The sequence below is a fragment of the Ochotona princeps genome, chromosome 6, assembly GCF_030435755.1.
Source record: "Ochotona princeps isolate mOchPri1 chromosome 6, mOchPri1.hap1, whole genome shotgun sequence".
In the NCBI taxonomy this organism is placed as follows: Eukaryota; Metazoa; Chordata; class Mammalia; order Lagomorpha; family Ochotonidae; genus Ochotona; species Ochotona princeps.
Window position 1 is genome coordinate 31,374,233 of NC_080837.1, and position 20,064 is coordinate 31,394,296.

The 20,064-nt window shown below is 37.7% G+C and overlaps 1 protein-coding gene and 1 long non-coding RNA gene across 4 annotated transcripts in view; one reads left to right on the forward strand and one right to left on the reverse strand.

Moving 5' to 3' along the window:
- LOC131480540 (uncharacterized) overlaps window positions 1-20,064 on the forward strand; it is a 104,729-nt gene that overhangs the window by 21,544 nt on the left and 63,121 nt on the right. The gene's annotated exons all lie outside the window — the stretch shown is intronic.
- SLC12A1 (solute carrier family 12 member 1) overlaps window positions 9,112-20,064 on the reverse strand; it is a 78,944-nt gene continuing 67,991 nt past the window's right edge. For all 3 annotated transcript variants that reach the window (XM_004578095.2, XM_004578094.2, XM_004578096.3), the window contains exons 21-26: window positions 19,578-19,709; window positions 19,234-19,345; window positions 17,446-17,532; window positions 11,243-11,378; window positions 9,872-9,939; window positions 9,112-9,247 (exon numbers count right to left, since the gene is read on the reverse strand). In XM_004578095.2, coding sequence (XP_004578152.2) covers window positions 9,112-9,247; window positions 9,872-9,939; window positions 11,243-11,378; window positions 17,446-17,532; window positions 19,234-19,345; window positions 19,578-19,709 — 671 coding nt within the window. The remainder of the gene's footprint in view (window positions 9,248-9,871; window positions 9,940-11,242; window positions 11,379-17,445; window positions 17,533-19,233; window positions 19,346-19,577; window positions 19,710-20,064) is intronic.

Below are 20,064 nucleotides of genomic sequence, written 5' to 3' on the forward strand. Positions count from 1 at the left end.
GGATTTTTCAGTTTTTATTCACACAAATACTTGCTATACAGTTTCCAGTTTTTGTAGTCTGTCCTATTTTGATATCAAACTTTTGTTACTTTTTCAGAATAAGGGATAAAATGTGCTTTTTTTCCCTTACCCTATTTAGCAGTATCTTACATAGAATAGTAATTATCTTTGAAAGTTCAAAAGACCCTTTGGGTTGATACCTTTTCGAACTAAATTTCTGAGAATCTTGTACTTTATTCTGAAGTTTTAGATTTCACCAGATATTCTAGCTTTTTCTTGATTTAATTTTAAGAATCTACATGTTACTAGAAACTAGCAGACTCACTGGAGTTAATAAATCTGCCAGGAACTGGCTTTGTGGCATAATGGGTAAAGCTGCTGCCTGTTCTGCTAGCCTCCCACATAGGTGCTGCTTTAAGACCCAGCTGTTCTATTTCCTGTCCAGCTCCCTGCTAATGTGCAAGTGCTTGGGCCCCTGTAACCACATGAGCAATTCAGATGAAGCCCCAGATTCCTGTCTTCAGACTGGTCCAGTACTGCCCATTGCAACCATTTTAGGAAGTGAACCAGCACATGGAAGACTCTGTCTCTCCCTCTTTGATTCTTCCTCACTGTAACTTTGAGTTTCAAATAAAGAACTAAATCTTTGTTTTTGAAAAAAAAAAATCTTCTATACTAGAATTTTAAAGTACATTCTAGATGCCAGCATGTCGGCTCAATTGACTAATACTCTGCCTGCATGTGCGAGCATCCCTTGTGGGCGCCAGTCATTCCTTCCTGCTCCACTTCCCATCTGGCTCCCTGCTTGTGGTCTAGGAAAGCAGAGGAGGATGACCCAATGTCTTGGGACCCTGCACCTCATGGGAGGCCCAGAATAGGCTCCTAGGTTCAGATCAGCTCAGCTCTAGCTATAGTGGTCATTTGGGGAATGAACCAATGGACGAAAGATCTTTCTGTCTCTCCTTCTCTTGACATTGCTTCCTAAAACTGCAATTATTAAAACTGAAATCCCTTTCATGCTTATACATTTTCATATTTATCTTTTTATTTTTCTTTTTAAAGCTATTTGTTTGAGAGGCAAAGAAATAAAAGACACAAGAGTTCTCCCATCCACCGGTTCTGTCTTCAGCCAGTTGGCTGCAACAGCTAGTTGGCCCCAGGCTAGAATCTGGGTACTCAGTCAGAATCCCATGTGGGTAGGCAGAAGCTTGCCTTCTTGAGCCAACACTTGCCATCCCCAGGGTGTGCATCAGTGAGAAGCTGGTGCCCAAACCCAGGCACTACAATGTGGGAAGCAAGCATCCCAAGCAGCACCATAACCTCTATGCCAAAGTGTTTACATATCTCTTAGAGATTGTTCCATTTGTTTTCTTTCTTTAAGCAACAAGTAGCAGTTGAATTTGTGAACTGTAGATACTTTTTTTTTTTTTTAATAAATAGTAACGTCTAATGCTTAGTTCAGGGTTTACCACAGTCAACCAGGTCCTGTCTTTAGCTGTTAATCCGCATTATCTCCTCTGTTTGCAACAACTCAAAAGAGTAGATTCTCTTAATAATGCCTGTATTCCTCTTAAGAGCCCTGAGTCGAAGAAAGACTAAATAATAATCCCTCCATTGGCAAGTAAGAAACCAGATTCAGTGCTTGTTCAGCTCCACATTTAGAGCTCTTGGTTTTACTACTCTGCTTGTCTCCCTCAGTTTCTTTTTGTGATTTTTTTAGTCACTTTAGACACTTCTTAAATCTCGGGCTGAATGTTAACTTTCATTTTTCTTATATATAAGTCCATTTATAGCTGTAAGCTTACCACTTATTCATACTTTGTCAATGTAAAATGTACTTCTTTGTTGAATTCTTGGTGTCATTTTGAGTAAGTAGTCAACAACTGCTCTCTGTTTTCTGATCTTATTTAAAAAGATTTACAATGTGTAAGTTTTTTTTTTATCACTTTTATTTTTTTGAAAGACAGAGTGAAGGAGACAAAGGCAAAGACAGATGTCTTCCATCCACTGTTTCATTTCCCAAATGGCCAAAATGGCCAGGGCTAGTGTAGGCCAAAGCCAGGAGCTTCATCTTAAGTCGGTGCAGTGGCAGGTGGCATCCCCTGCTGCTTTCTGGGACAAATTAGGAAGGAACTGGATCAGAAGTAGAGCAGCTGGGACTCAAACCAGTGTCGATGGGATGCTGGCATTGTAGGTTTTGGTTTAACGTAGGATACCAACGTAGATACCAATGAGTAAAGCTTTCCTATTGTTGTACAATTGTAGATAATGTCAGCTTTTTCTGTTTTCTGTTTGTTTTTAGATCTGCTTTTTTTTATTTAAAAGGCAGATTTCCAAACAGATAAGGGGAGATAGAGAGATCTTTCATCTGCTGATTCATTCCCCAGTTAACCACAGGCTGGTCAGGGCCAGGCCTAGCCAAAGTCTGGAGCCAGGAGTTCCATCCAGGTCTCTCACATGGGAACAGGGGACCAAGGGCTTGGGCCATTATCTGCCACTTTCCCAGATGTATTAGCAGGGAGCTGGATAAGAAGTGGAGCAACTGGGACTTGAACCACCACCCATATGGGACGCCAGGGTCACAGCAATGGCTTAACCCGTTATACCACAGTGCTAGCCCCAATCATGTCACTTTTACTGTATTGTGATTTTTAAAAAGTGATATTCACTGTTACTACCCTTTAAAATTTACTATTTTCTTCATTTCTAACATACAGTTTGCTTTTATAAATATTCTATAGATGTATAAAAGATGATACATTCTCTGTGGGTAAACATTATTGGAACTATTAAATCTACTTTTAATAATGTAGTTTGAATTCTTCCTATACTTGATCTGTCAAAGACAATGACATAGTGAGCTGTTTCCTATGAAAATTGACTTTCTGTGACTTCCCTTTTGTTCTCAGTGTTTCTTGTATTATTTATGTCAATGCTGTACTGTTTGCATAGTGCTCCATTATTATAGTTACATCGTGGCTATATGTATTTTATAAATATAAAATAATACTCTTCTGTCATCAAATTTTTATCTTAAACTATGAAATTACATATTTTCAACTGTATTCTCTTTGAGTGTTGTATTCATTTTGCTTTTAATTTTTCTCTAGGTTTTTAGTGATTGACTTTCAGCTTTTTTTTCAATTGTGACTATAATGGTTACAGATAAGAGTTTGACTGTAATGTTTTCATTAAGCTTGAATCTTTGTTAATAAAAAAGAATTAGATATTTATTTTCTCTATGTTTCCTACACATTTTATTCTTCTGTTGCACGATCCTGTCAGATTGTATTATTTCTGTCTTTTCTAATGATGCATTTTAAATCTTTATTTTTGGATTTTTAGTTTGTTGTTGTTGTTGAGAGGCAGAGAGAGCACTCCCCCCACCCCTGCTGTTATACCCTCCAAAGGCACGCAATGACTGGAACTGGGTCAGGCTGAAATCAGGAGCCAGGAACTGCATCTGAGTCAGCCACGTGCTTGGCATGGATTCACCTGCTGCCTCCCTGGATCCTCGTCAGCAGGAGGCAGCAGTCAGGAGTCAGAGGCAGGAGCTGAACCCAGGTTCTCTGTGTGAGACACACATGTCCTAACTGCTACACCAAATGCTTACTCCCAGCTTCCCCTGTTTTTATGCTCTTTGTGTCTTGCAATTTTCCACAGCATTCTCTTGTTTTCTGGTGTTGCTAAGGAGATGCTCCTCCACAATGCCCATACATACTTTGAGTGCCCAGAGAGAACATCATGCATGTTCTTAGTGAAGCCGTTTCTAAATGTCTTCGGTATCTGGCATAAGAGATCCTGGAAAAGGCGCAGCACTCTCTTATTCACACCTCCAGCCTCAAATTGCCTCTCCTGCAATTACTTCCCAAGCCTTTTATTCTCAGGTGCATGGGTTACAGGCTGACTTTAGAGAGCTTGCTTTAATCTCTTCCCAGGTGAACTGAAGACTGGATGTATTTCTAAAAATGTGTCCTGCACATAGCATCCTTCCTTAGTTTTCTGCCATGGAAGCAGATTTTTCATATTTTTTATGTCACTTTGATCATTTCAGGAGAGATCTGATAGGTTATAGAGAAGCAGAATTAGATTTCTTTGCTCCAATGTGTGCATGCTGCACAGAATTTAGTCACCCAGGATTTAGAGTGTCTATAAGACACCCACAGAGAAAATGAAGGAAACTGTTCATGAAGCTTATGAATTTGGCACTTGGAAAAATCTGGGTATAAGTATAAACTTAGTTGTAGAAGTCAAATCACATAAATGGGAGGGACTTCTTAGACCAAAAAGTTCCAGAATCTCACAGATAATCAGACAGTATAGATCCTGATCCCTCTCCCAAGAGGTTATGATTCAACAAGGCTTAGGTGTTTTTCAAAAATCTATACTTCTTTTTAAAGCTTCCATCAAAAAATTTCCAGAATGTTAAAGAAAGAATTCATGGCAATATTTGCAGTATAGTGTTAATATATGTGAAAGTTGTATATGTATATATTTATAGAGATAAGGCAGGTTCATGAATGGCAAAAAAAATGATGAAGATTTTGAAAGTCATTGTGAGGAAAGGAAGATACAAAATGAAGGGACAAGGAAAACAACCGGGGCCCACATTATGCTACTGCAGGCTAAACTGCAGCACACATTTCCAATCTAGCTCCCTGCTAATCCACCTGGGAAGGCACTTGAGTATGACCCAGATACTTGGTCCCCTTCCACCCACATGGTAGATCAAAATGGAGTTCCTGGTTCCTGACTTTTTATAAATATTCTATAGATGTATAAAAGATGATATATTCTGGATCAGTCCTGGCTGTTGTGGCTATTTGGGGAATGAACCAATGGACAGAAGAGTACTCTATTGCAAATAAATAAATAAATCTTTAAAAAGAAAAAATAAAATTGGAGTCAATGCCCATGATTTCAGAACTTTCTCCTTCTTGCTCAGAAACCTGCGTGATGATGGAAGAGATTATGAACATATGAATTGATAGAGTTTATAGTGTTAGGGAAAACAAAGGACAATGATAGGGTACAAACATTATAAAAATTTGCTGTTATCTGACCCCAAACCCTATCATTTCAATTTTGTGCTCCCTCCCTCATTCCTGTTAGTTTTTTTTTTTAAGGCTTATTTATATTTTTATTGGAAAGGCAGATATACAGAGAGAAAGCTCTCCCATCCACTGGTTCACTCCATAAGTGACTGCAAAGACCGGATCTGAGCTGATCCAAATGAAACCCAGAGCCAGGAGCTTCTTCAGGGTTGCCAATGCAGGTGCAGAGTTCGAAGGCTTTGGGGCATCTTCTACTCTTTCCCAGGCCACAAGCTGGGAGCTGGAAGGGAAGTGGAGCAGCCAGGACATGAACTGGCTCCCATATGGGATCCTGGCACATGCAAGGCAAGGATTTAGCTAGTAGGCTCTTATGCTGGGCCCTCATTCCTGTTGTTAACTTCCAAATCCCTACTTCCTTTTTACAACCCACCTTTAACCTGAAACAGCCTATTTTCTTGCCAGTAACCATTAGAAAATTAATGAAAGTCACAAAACTAACAAATGGTGAAACCAAGATTTGAGTACAAGCCTATCTAAGGTTTTTCGTTTGTTTGCTTCATTTTAGCACTATCATAATTAATTGGTAGACAAGGATGAAGGATTTTGTGCCCCAGCAGCAAGCAGTGCTGTGAGCAGGAATCTCCTCAGTGACAGGACTGCTGCACTTGAAGCCACACCCTCTTCCCAGGCTGCCCCACCAATGACTGGTCACCTGAGCAGTACAAAGACCTGTCCTTTTCTGCCCTACCCATGACCACTCTTTTTTTTGTTGTTGTTACATTCCTTTTGCTTTCATTTTTAAAACTACATTTATTTCATTTTATTACACAGTTTCATAGGCTCTGGGATTCCCTCAAACCCTCCCCCCACATTGAATTCCTCCACATTGGTACAGTAGTACAGATCAAAACCAGTCATGATTCTTTCATTGCAGGCATGGACCATGCAGAGAGTCCAGCATCTTATTGTTCAGATAAATTCAACAGTTTCATTGGGAAACCATTCCTGGTCTGAAAGTAGGTCTGACAGAATATCATCCCCTCCAATGAAAAGCCCCTACACAATTTCAACAACAATTTACAGCATCATGAAATTAATTGACATGGTATTGAGTGACCAGTATGTTAGAAAATGCAAGTTCTTAACCACATCTTGTGACTACTTCATTGACATCTCAATTATAGTTTATACAGAACCGGCTGCTATACACCTTAAAATAATTATATGGTACTATTCAGCTGTCTCATGTCTATTTTCATTTGTGTATTTAGCAGCTTAAAGTATTCAAACGTGATTTCTACTGAACTATGCGAAATTTAGGATAGTCCAAACAGGTTTATACCTCAAACAAGCCAAGTGTTAACAATTGAGTTTTAGGAGGGGTGTGCAGAGAAATCTTCAATACCTTAGCGAGTAGTAGCTAATCTTTGTGTCTTACCTAGTTAGGCATATGGGAGTCCAAACTGACTGTTTTAAGCTTTCCTTATTGGTCTCTGTTTATCTGATCTTTTTTTGGGGGGTGGGGGAGGAGGTTACAGAACGCCCTGATGGTCATTGCAAGACAGGATGGGGGGCCAAAGTTGGAATTGAGTTAGGACCAAAGAAAGCTCCCCTCCCGAGTCAGTAAACAGACGTTTACTGTTCTTCTGTTTCTGAGGACCGCTCAGGGCTCCTGGCTGTTGTTTCAATGACATTAGATCCTGCGAGGAAGGATCTGGGCTTCTTCAATCCTGTGTGGGAGATCTGATAGGGTATGGATGACCTCAGAGTTCTCAGCTTGTGAGGGCACTCCAATTCCCCGTGGTCTCCTTGGCAGATGGAATATAGTCCTTGGTGCCCATACTTGTAGTCCTTGGTGAGAATCCGGGAGTCTCCAGGGTTGGGATACAAGCCTCCTCCTGTCCACCTGCTCCACTCTGGGGTCCCCCCCTGCTCTGTGCATATGACCTCCTGTTAAGGGACTGCAAATGACCACTCTTAAAGGACATTTTAGCCCCAGAATTCCTTGTGAATATGACTGAAGTTGTCTTTGTGTGTGATTCACAACATTTTCCTCCATCCTTTTTGTTTCTTTACTCCTCATTCCCACAGGCTTTTATTTATTTATTTTAAATATTTATTTACTTTTGTTGGAAAGTCAGATTTACAGAGAGAAGGAGAAATGGAGAGAAAGATTCTCCATCTGCTGGTTCACTCCCCAAGTGAACAGTGGCTTGGCCTGAGCCTGTCTGAAGCCAGGAGCCAGGAGCTTCTTCCATGTCTCCCACACAGGTGCAGGGGCCCATGGCTTTGGGCTGTCCTCTACTGCCTCGCAGGCCACAAGCAGGGAGCTGGATGGGAAGTGGAGCAGCCAGAATACAAATCGGCATCCGTATGGGATCTTGGTGCATACAAGGCAAGGACTTTAGCCACTAGGCTACTGTACCAGCCCAACTCCCACAAGTTTTGATCCCATAGGCACAGTATGCACTAAACTCTCAGTCTCTGTTTCCCAAGGAAACCAATCTAACAGCTCTGCAAACAACAAAGGCCAGAATTTTCCATGATAGAAGTCTTATTACTTCTCACTCTTGCAAACACCCTCTCAAGTATTTCATTGAAGTGTCAGGCCCACATGACACTGGTATTAGCAGGACTAGGTCCAGTCATCTGGATGTCAGGTTTACCCGGAGTTTAGTTAAGTAAAAAGGCCCTACATTTGGAATAGGGATATGTAGGTGCTTAAACTTTGCAGATTGTTTCTTATCTTCCTGTAGTCCTCCCTGCAAGCAGAAAAGTCTAGCTTGTAAGTCTAAATCTTGGGCCTCAGTTGTCAGCTATCGGTACCAGACCATTGAGGGAAATTTTCAGGCTCATGTGTGATATCCCATGGCACTGTGCTTTTAGTGACTGAGCAGTAAAAGTATGACCTAGGCCAAAGCAAATGAATTTCAGTGCTTTTATTTCACGTTCATTTTTCCACATATATTTTCACAGATTAACAATCAAAGTATGTCAAGAAAAGAATCAAGTCATTCTAAAGCAATTTTTTTGTTGGTTTGTCAATATGCTTAAACATTAGAGGTGCATTAACAGTTAAAAAAACAGTTGCTATATATCTCAAATTTTATAAGCCTTCACATTTCACATTGTAGCTATTCTTTTAAATCCATACAATCACCATAGAAAGTAAATATATCATTCAAGACATATTTTGTAATGATAGTTTCAAAGTTTGTGGTACTTTATTTTCAATTACATATCTTAAAGAACTTACTTCATTTGTATTAATTACTTAACTAGAAAAAGGGTACATAGTAACATCATGATGGAAATTTCTAAGTATTTAATAGGGCAGGCAGGTAGAGTTTACATGTTAAGAATAAAATATATTTAATCAAAACCAATGTTGCCTTCTAATCTGGGTAATATACTTTTCAGTCAGTAGCAAATTCAAGCTAACTGATTAGTAATCACTTAGATCACTCTTAAGTATATAATCAGTTACATTAAATAAACTAAGTACTTTTAAACATTTTGTAGACTCAAATACTTCTTAAAGTTTTCAGTTATTGAGTTTTAAATCTTGTTTGTAGATACAGGCTTCTCAAGAGGCCAAGGGTTTTACATGTTTTACACCCAGTTGGTCATCTTCTTTGATAACCACCCATGATTGCTCTCTAGGCCTATCAATAAGCATTCATTGAGTACCTGCTGTGGAGCTGAGGCCTGTATGATGGTCTAGAAGCTACACTGTAAAAACAAAAGATTAAGGATGCCTGGAGAAGCTAACAGTCAAATCAGTGGTTTTCATCATCTGGGTTTGTTTACTATTTATCAAGAGTAATGACAAAAATGTTTTTTAGGAGTAGCATTGGTTTTGAGATCCCCCTTAAGCTAATAAGAAAAAACAAGACGTCTGGTCACTAAGAAAGAGTCTAATATGACACAATTTATGTAGATTATGCTAGGACAATCTCCAGAAGTTTGCATATCCTAAGATCAGATGTGCAGCATAAACTATTGCCACATATTATTAATTAATCCTACATTCTGTTATTTTCTAATCTTTCATGTTTTATGAGTAAAATGTCAGAACATTTTTGTGATTTCCTCTAACTAGTAAGACAGGAGGAAGGTTCTTTGTGAGGAATTCCAACCAAGCCATATACAACAAATCCGATATAGATCCTTTTCTTGCCACTGGAAGGCTCCTAATGACAGAGAAGACAAACAAAAGAGAAAATGAGAATTACCACAAGCAGTAACCTTCCTAGCACTTCTGAACTACTTAATAACCAGTGGCCTGAAACTTTCACACCTTTTTCTCCAAATAAAGGCATTGGAATAATTTTGAATATAGATATTTTTAATGTATAGTTACAGAAAGAACTATAAACCAGAAAAATAGATTTAGGTATTACAAAAATAAAACACTGTTCCTCTAATTTTTAGGTAGAAGTTATTTTTCCCAGTAGTTTAAAGCTCTTAGAATTAGGATAAACCTCAGAAGCCAGCTACTAAGACCCAACCAAACAATCTAGCAGACCATTTTGATATTATGTGGGTTGCAGGTGGGCATGTGTCTTTGGCCATATGGGTATGGCATGACTGGCAGGAAGTCCACACCAGCCCCTCTACAGCCCATGAGCTAAAATGTACAGGCATTGTCAGAGTCTCAGGGTAGCACTGATTTTCCTTTACTGTCTAAAATCTCAAATATTCCTATAAAACATCTGTACACCCAGCTGAAGGGTCATAGAATTTGAAAATTGGTTAACCCACTTACACCTAAAGATTTCTCTCTACCATTACTAAACACTCGCAGTGATACTTACAGGACAATGAGATTGGCAGCTCTTGAGTGCTCCTGCAAGAGTTCATTCAGTCGGACTTGGCGGTAACTCTGTGGACAACATTCAGGATTAGCTGAGTGCAGTTCTCCCCAAACTATGAATAAGAATTTATTTTCTTCAAATCAGACAGTCAGAGAGCCTCATTTAGGCTTGGAAGTTTTCAATGCTCTAAAGCCTCACAAGAAAATTTAGAGATATAAAAGAATGAGACCAGATTTTCATTTTGCTATAGTGTCTAATTCAAGTCTGGGGTAGGGTTGGGGGAGAAAGCAATCTTGAATAACAAGAGTAGAAGTGAATGACTGGTTTTAGGGAACATACTTTTTGTTAAAGAAAATCTATCAAATCTTGATATCTATTTGATAACTGAAGAACATAGTCCATATCCTAGGCTACCATTTCTGTAACCTGAATGTTATGTCAGTACAGTGGATTGGTTTCAATTGGAAAAAAAAAAAAAAAAAAAAAAAAAAAAAAGCTCTCAGAGCCTCACTTGGGAAAATAACTGTTTTGCAATGGTGAGACTAACATTTATTGTTACATTTCACTGGCTCAGAAAATGAGACTCAGATGTGTGATTTGGTCAATTGTACAAGTTTTTGTAAGAATTAAACAGCTTGTTTCACAGAGAACTCGATTCTAGTTTGTAATTTTTTTAAAAACTAAATCTGAGAAAGCTTTTAGTATTGCTTAATCTTTCCAAGTTCAGCTCCTTATAAAGTTTATTTGGATTTTGTAGTTTACAAGTTCTTATGGTCCCTTACCTTTAATATGCAACTCAGGAGTCAGTTCTGCCTAATTTTCCATTCTTATTATCAGCAAATTCATTCGGCACAGGCTAGAAAAGTGTAACTTCGTCTTGCTGGGCTCTCTTGGTCACTATTTGAAATCCATCTTACAATGTGCACTAGCAAATCCAACTTTCTTATACATAGTTCCAGTCCAATCATATTATTTCCTTAGATATCTTTGTTAGTTTTCATAGCACCTTCACCAGGTTAGAATTCTTTATTATTGTGAATAAACTCAAGTGTGAGTCAGCCTACTTTTTTATTACTCTGCACACATATTGACTTAAATTGTTTTAGATTGATGGATCTGTCATCTATTCTTTAAAATTAAATCTGAAAGATTTAACAATATGTACTTTAAAAATAATTTCAACTTTGAGAACAAAATGAATACTGTTTTCTAAATCTCCATATGCAGTAATGTGATTGAAAAGCACTTGAAAATTACGGGAACCCTGGATCTTGAATAATGCAATTCAATAATAGTTACATTGCTTCTTAATCTTTAAATCAAGAACTAGTCAGATAGCAAAGTAAAAAATTAAGGAAGACAAGTCCTTACCTTTTCCTTCACTGCTTCCAATTCTGCATCTGTAATTTTCCACGGAGTTTCTCTTTTTAATTTCTCAGCAGTTGTTAAATCTTTGCAGCTTTCATGGAGACGATAAGGTTCAATCATCTCTTCAAAGAGTTTCCAGCTGAAATTGGAATTATAAAAGAGGTCTCACCGTGGGAAACTAACTTATTATTTCATGGATAGTGCTGGTATGACTGGCTCTGTTGGCTTGGAATCAGAGCTGAATGTCATGCAAACCTTTTAAGAATTATCTGTGCCGGGCACTTAGTGTGAGAAAAACCATGGCCATAGCACTACTTCTCCAAGGAAAAGCTTTAATGTGTTTGAGGCATTGTCAGCCTAGATATTAGATCTTCGATATTAAGGCACAAACACATAGTTAACAATTGTTCAGCAAATATATATTCTGCACAGTGTAATCAAAGACAGTTTAACCCATAAATGAATTTCCATCACCGTATTAAGTAGTCTCTGTAAGAACCATTTGTAAATGAATGTAGATGAACTAGGCTTCTTGGAGGTTGGATAGGGCAACTCCATGGCATCTCCCACTCCTGGCTGGAGTCTGAGGGCAGGCAGCAGGAGCATAGAGCGGCTTGCCCCGTCTTTATGGTTCTCAGCAGTTTGGATATTTACTGCAAACAACAATGTTCTTAACCTTCTGGTGTTTAAAGTTGCTGCCTGAGAGTTTGAAATGAGCATTATTCAAGTGAATTACAAGGAAAGAAAAAAATTTAGTGATATTTTAATGGCCAAAAATCTGGGACATGGAGGAGAAAGTTATAAGTAGTATCAAAGTGCTAGATCATTTTAATACTTGCTAAAAATTTTCCATTTCTGTCTTATATAATACTCTCATAAACTTTACTTAAAAAATAGCATAAAGGAAAGCTTATAATTTATGACAGTTGTTATCTTCAACTGCTACTTTAAGGGGATCTCTAGTATAAACATATTCTTTGTTTTTTAATAATGTGCCTTACTCATGATTTAGTAACTTTGGAAAGAGTGATCATTAGAATCCATATGCTCTTAAGCTGATAAATTAAAATATGATGCAGTGAGTTCAATTATCTCAACATCTGGCCTGATTTAAGACTTATAGACAAGAAAAAATACGGAGATTACAAATGAGTAGGATTGTCCTTAGTAGTGAGCCTTTGTTAAGGGACTGAAGAGACACTTAATACAGTAGACTTCTATTGTATTGCTTTATTTAGAAAGAGCTGAAGACAGGAAGAAAATCAGACTGATGTACTTTATTATTTTTGGAACCATTCAATACTCTATTTGCTGTTACCTTGAACAGTGGTTAGTCAAGTAGAAGAGTGCTAGCCTTGGAGAGTAGAACCTGTGTTCTTACCCTACCTTTCCCATTGCTCAGCTTGGCCTGGATAGCCTCACCTATGGAGGAGGAGTGACCAAGGCTATTGGCAGCTATTGGAAAGTCAGGGTGTAATGACAAAAGGTTGTAGTAATGACAAAAGGGTGTAATGTTCCAAAAGGTGCTGAATAGCCAAATGATGGAGGTTAGTAATTGGTAGGCTCAGTGTTTAAGCTCTACATATATGTATTTCAATTGGGATGAATTTGCATCTCAGCAGAGATCCCTGTTAGAAAACAGTACAGAAATTGTTTACTAAGAAACAGAAGGGGGATGAAGGTTTCTGGTTATCTCCTCAGCAACCACATTATGTTTTTACCATTGTCATTTGGATGGGAATGACTCTGTTCCCAATATCAGCCAACCAGCACAATGCTGTGTCTGCCAAAAGGCGTGGCCATAATGGGTCCATAATTCAGGCAGACTTGAATTGATTGGCACCCAATGTTACCTTGACCACAGTGAATGGCTGAGGCCTTAGGTGAGTTTGGCCTTAGCAGAATCCAGGACCTGAGTTATTGGGGAAGAAATGAACTTTTTTTCCTACTGAACAGACATCAGCAACTCTGTAGTTCTGGTTGCTGTTGGTAGCTGTCTTGTTTTTCTAAGTGAAATCAACTTCCATAGATTATTTCATAATGGAATATAGAATAGGGAGATTGAAAACTAATTCTTGGTAGTAATGTAACCTTTTAGATCAAGTTTAGTCTCAAAACCAATCTATATTTGTATTTTTAGTTATCTGTGACATTAATTTCCCACCATGTACGTCACTGTGCCTTAGTTGTTCTTACATTTGCATGATAATGGATACAGTTGGTTATAATAAGGCTGCCTTTGTCTGTGCTTTTTCTTTGAGCTCTTACTGCTCCTTGTCTATGTTTAGCGTTGATTTCTTCAGCACAGAGCTCAGCCTTGAGCAGGCTGTTTTCCAGCCTTCTAATCAGGTGATCCTAAGATGAATTAAAATTTCTTTTATGAGTCTTATTAGAGATGAGCTTTCTCATAAATACTTTTATGCCTTTTTAGAATAATTCAAACAGTATAGGATATTAAATACAAATGAAAATTCAATGTTAAAGATAAATAGCTTTCCTGCTTTTGTCATCTTTGTTCCTCACAAGAAAGTTTTCAAATTTTTAAAGCATAAACACTTTGCTCCAGTCCACTGAGATTTCTTCCTTCAAAATAATGTGCTAGAGTTGTTTTTGTGTTTACTGTAGCATCTTTGAACTAAATCACATAGCAAATTACGTCTAGTTTCTCTTTGATTTTCACATAAAGATTGTTGTCTTTTTGGCCTATGACTTTCAATTCAGTATATACAATAAAAAGCGAAATTTAACCACAAGAGCTTTTTAGTTTCTCCTAGCTCAATTATTTTCTCATTAGCTTTGCTTTTGTACTCCCTTTTACCCCACCCTACCAAATTTATAGATAATGTTTCTGTGACAAAATGCCTCCCTGAAGCCTTTACTGATATTTTATGAGTTGCTGAAAGATTTCCTAAAGACAACTTAAGGACACTTAACACTAGTCTCCAACATGGAAATCATTGACAAATCCACATGCATTTCATCTGGAGACCAAGAAGGACTAGTGACCAGTGGATCGTTATTAATGGTCATTAAGGGATGTCAAGCAATGAGAGGACATGTGAGAGCTGAAACAGAGCCAGTGGTTACTCTGTAAACAACAGTCTCCATGGTCTGACCTGCATTCGCCCAAAGAACACCCAGAAAAATTTCCTTTTTAAAATGATTGAAAATATGCCAGATATACAATCAGTGGTCACAGAGGAGATATTCGTTGTTCTAAAATAAATTTGCTTTTCTGCATAGGAATAATAATTGCCAACAATAGTCATTGCAATAGTCATTGCAAACATCAGTTGTGTGATGTTTCGTAAAGTTGCTATGGTGTCGGTTAAGCAGAAGGCTGAGAGTACAGGCTAGGTCCTCCAGCCCATGGGTGGCTTCTTTTCCTTGCACTGGGAGGACATTAGCTGCAAGCATTCTTTTATTCCAATAAGGATTTTTCCCTTCTGCACATTCCTCAAGATCTTGAAATGACAGAGAGCATATTTCTTCAAAATTTTGACAGTAAATTCATTTACTTCTTGAGGAAGGGAATTAATTCTTTTCATGATAGGATTACGAGGATATATGAGATTTAGAGACTAGAAAAAAGGGGGAAAAAGCTCACTATGACTGTTACCCTAAGGATGGAGAGGCTTATTTAGCAGAAAAGAAGTTAACCTCAACATCTTCAGTAACAAATGGGAGAGAACAAAGGGATGTTAAGGTGATGACCATGGCAGCTGAGCAGAAACTAGGAAGAAAGAAAGGAAAGGAAACAATGACTGGAGTCGAGAAAATTAAATTGGTAGGTTAAGAAATAAAGGAATATAGGAACAACAAAATTATCAGTACGCAGAGATAGTTCTCTGTTATTGATAAGGAAAACAGTATGAAGAAATTTCCTGGAAGAGGAGTGTGGCTAATTTGTGCTCTGGCTTATAAATTCCAAAGCCAGTAAGAATCACAGTGACTAACCTCTAGACATCAGAGAATAGCCCCATTCTGCTGAGTATTGGTATGCTTGGCCCTGTTGCTAAGTGGTACATGCTAAGGAATTATTGTACCCAGTGTTACGGAAAAGAATGCATTTCTACCAATTGGAACCATAACATGGGCCTAGGTGGTTACATCACTTCATATGCCAAGAGACAATGATTTCAGAAATTAGAACTCTGCTAATGAAAACTGGAAGTCTCCTAGAGATGATTAAATGGCAACCTAGTTCATAGCACGATGTTAATTCCATTTATCAAGATTTATACATGTGCTCTTCAGTTTTAAAGTATTTGTAATTATAGAACCAGAAGAATTTAATATATTACAGGTATAGATGAAAGAAGAAAGTATCACAAAGTAAGAACCAGATTAACCCTGTCAATTATGGCTTTCTTACCACAGTGGAGATGTTTCCTAAACCCATTAAATGAACCATAACCTTACAGGAATGAGCACCTTCAAGGATATGAAGTCAAGGTTTGTCTAGTCAATAAAAATGCATATTAAATCTGAGTGATTTGAAAAAGCCCCTAATTTGATATGCGATAATAATAAATACAAAACCAGCTGGCGCTGTGGTATATCGGGCTGATTCTCCACCTTCAAGCAGTGGCATCCCATATGGACACTAGTTTGTGTCCCAGTTGCTCTACTTCTGAGCCAGCTCCCTGCTTACAGACTGCAAAAGCAGTAAAGAAGGACTCAAGTCCTTAGGCCCCTGTGCCCACATGGGAGACCTGAAGAAGCTCTTGTCTCTGGATCTGCTCAGCTCTAGCTGTTGTGGCTATCTGGAGAGTGAACCAGTGGATGGAAGACCTCTCCTGTCTCTCCTCTCTCTGAAAAAACCTGCCTTATTAATAAAAACAAATAAATGAATCTTTGAATAAAAACAGTAAATTGTTTATGAATTTTACAATTCCGTAGGCTTTCCACTCTTGCACTTTTGGGATTTCCAGTGAAACTCTACACTGTAAATATGTTTGAAATATCATTGTTGTGGATTGAGTTTTTGCATCCTTATCAATTTCATATGTTGAAGTGTTAACCTCCATCTGATGATATTTGAAAATGTGGCCTTTGGATGTAATCAAGTTTAGATAAGGTCATGAGGTTGGGGCCCATGATGGGATTAATGCCTTAAGATGAAGAAGGGACCTTTCCTTCAGCAGAGGGGAAAGCTGCCATGTGCAAACTTGAACCCACACACTTTAAAGTGGGGTGTGGGTATTCTAATCAGTGGCTTAACCACTTGGCCAAATAATTACCCCCCACCCCCATTTTGAAGATATTTAAAATTTTGTTTGTTTGCTTCAACGGCAGAGATATACAGAGAAAAACACAGAGATTCACAGAGATCTTTGATCTGCTGGCTTAGTGTTCAAGTACCTACAAAAGCCTGGGCTGGTGGTCCAGGTGAAATCCAGGAACCCAAAACAAAATTCAAGTCTCCTGTGCCTCCCCTGTGGATGGCAGGGCTTGAAGTACTTGATCCTTCACCTGTTGCTTCCTAGGGTGTACACTGGCAGGAATCTGGAATCAGAAGCAGAGCTGGGACTCTAATCCAGGCACTCTGATATGGGATGTGGCATCCCAAGGAGCAAATGAACCAACTGAATAAATGAACCAAACACCTGCTGGTTGAGGATACTTAAATGGTTCTTTTAACTATGCCATTTTCTTTCAGAGCCAATACATTTCTTATTTTAGAGATCCTCTCCCCCAAAGTTCATAGGCTGTAAGCACGTGAGCCTTTTTGTGACTTATAGCTAAAATGGACCTGGAAGGTTGGTACTGTCCTTGTGCCAAGAAGACACAAGCTTATTTCTACTTTTTCTCCGTCAGCACTCCCCATGCAAAATGTCCCAGTAGTACCTCAAATAAGAAACTAACCTTGAATGCTCAGGCCAGAATAATCTAACTTTGGGCTTCTTGTTATTCGTGCTAACTCAGGGATCAAGAACAGGAAGAAGAATTCTAATGTGTAAGAATAACAACAGTCTGAGTTCCAAGAACTGTCTCTGTCAAGCTCAACTTTATCATAAAGTCTTCCCTTCCCTTCCCTTTGGAGAGTACTTGATAGTTCTTTGTCATTATTTGAAGATCATCATTAAATTCTATCAGGAAATTACTGCACTAAACATGTAACATTTTCATTCTTTGATAATCAACATAAAAGAGAATGAGGGATAACTTCAGGTAATCCACAAATCTTGTTAAGCATTTCATACCTCTCCTTGTTGGGTTTAATGTTGATATCACCAATGATATGGATGTCTGCAAATTTTATCCTAAATTTGCTCAAAAGAGAAGCCATTCTGAAAAATGGAAAAGAAAAACACTTCATCATTGTATATTTAACTATTTTCAATCAAATATGTTTTGTGTTTGAGTTAATATATCAAAAGAAATCATGTCTTATTTCAGCTTAGTTGTCAGTCAGGCTTTATGGTTAATGCTTGATTTTCATTATTATACTTTGTTGGATTCATTAAATGTAGTTCAAGTTATTCCACTGAAAGCATAAGCTCTTATAAGCACAGAAAGTGGAAACATCAACTTTTACTCTGCATCCATGTGCCAGGAAAGATGATGCAAACTGCACCATACTCCTTTATTACTAAGACAGCAAGTCTTAATATTTATTGACTACTTTGTTACTGATACTTTTTGTAGCCACAGATAAATTACTAACAAGCTAGTAATTATCATATGTTACATGGTTATATGTTGGAGGTTTTTGTCCTGACAACTCATAATTTTGATATAATTTCAATTTTATGGAAATGCTGCAAGCATAGCGTGAATAACTCCCAAAGTCACCAATTGTTTATGTTTTGCCCCGTTTGATTTGTCATTATCTTCGTTTCTCTCTTTATCTGCTGACTTTCTCCTATTTTAAAGTATCTTACAGATATCAGGCCCCTTAAATATTTGGATGAATGCTTCCTAATGACAAGGCTACTCTCTTATAACCATAGAGTACAATTTTAGCAATTAAAACATTTGACATTTACTTCATGCTATCAGCTAACCCTCAAACTCTCTTAAAATTTTATCAATTGTCTGCAGAAGATAGTAAAGGCTTTAAGAAACGAAAATTACTATAAACATGTTAAATTCAATTTCACCATGACTGTTAATGAAAAATTAAATACATATAACATGTATGAATATTATATTGCCACAAGTAAAAATAAATTCACATACTCATTAACGCGTTAATATAATGAATATGTATTGATACACAATTATAACCTTCTGAGAAAGAGGACAAAATATTAAAAAATTAATAAAACTCTATCATTGTTTTGTGATTTCTGGATATCACAGGACTCAGGACTCCAGTATGCCACAAAGACTGCAGATGATTCTCCAGGTTTCCTTCAGAGATGCCTGGATATATCATATTCTGGGCAGGCTTATTCTTTAACTCACACATTAGTTCTCAACGGCAGATGAATGAAACAGACTTGAAATTAAGAGCGCTTTAAAAAAGTATTAGAAGAGTTCTCAACAGGCATCCCTCTAAACTTTTCCAACCTGCACACAAGCAACTGGGGGCAGATGTACGTGCTGACAGCTGTGGACTCTTGCAACCCCTAAGGGACTAGGCTGGTGTGGAGACTCCAGTGCAGTCTCTCCCATCTAGTTCTTCGCTGTTCTAAAAGGGACTACCATGAAATACCAGGCTTAGATTTCCCCCAAATACCAGAACACTAATTTGTTCATATTCTTTGTTTCTTAGATGTGTTCACTCAGAGCAAACAGACAGTTTACAAGATAGTGACACTCAGCTCTCTTTTTGAAAGCATTGTGGCAGAAAAGATGAGGACTTGAAGATAGTGATTAGAAAAATTATGCAAATAATTTATTGAGCAGAAAACCATGTAAACGTGTGGCTATCCTGGTGGCTTGATCTTTCCATCTAGTGTGCCTCAAAGATACCTAAATTTCTTAAAAATCAAAGCTTTAATGCAACAAACATCTGAGATGACTTAACATAGAAAGCTACTTACGCAATTTTTTCTTCTTCAATGCGGTTTATCTTCCCTCCAACATAAATTCTTAGTTTACAGTCTTTCCATTTTTTTCTGAGAGTCAAGATATAGGGGATAAGGAGTGTTAATCCTGTAATAAAGAATAAATTATGACAGAAAGGATGAGTATACCTAACTATAAAACTATGAATAGCTATGTATGTTTATTCATTCTCACACCATAACTCTTAAAATTTATAAGCTGTAACAACATAGAAATATTATTATCTAACTGGCATCGTTTTCATATACCATCCATTGTAGTTTGTTAGATTTATCAGAATAGAAGCTCTACTCCCTAAGGTATATGCTGCAAGTTTTACCTCCATCATCAAACAACCACCAAACATCAATTGTGCCTTTTCCTTGTTTCTTTTTAAATTGAGTGCTGGCTTCCACCAGTTTCTGGTTGAATTCTCCCACATGCATCGACTGGATTGTGTTAATGCTGCTGTCTGAAAGGAAAAAGAAAGTGATACATCTGTTTGTCCTTTGAGGATAAAAACAGGATAACTTTCCGATAAATCTATTGATGAAAATAAAGAGTGAGTCATGAGTTCATGTATTTTGTATCTGTGACGTTAAAGGAAAAATCTCATGATAATTTAGATAACCTTAAAGAGTTAAAAGAGAAATTCGATATTGATTTCATGGTTATAGCTTTTATTAAAGCAGCATATTTTTTCAGATCCTTAATATTCTGTCCTAAAACTGTTATTTTGACATATAACAATGTTCATAATCTAACACAAAAGCCACAATTTCCCAGTTTTTCCAAATCTAAGCTGTAATTCAACTAAGTATTTTCAA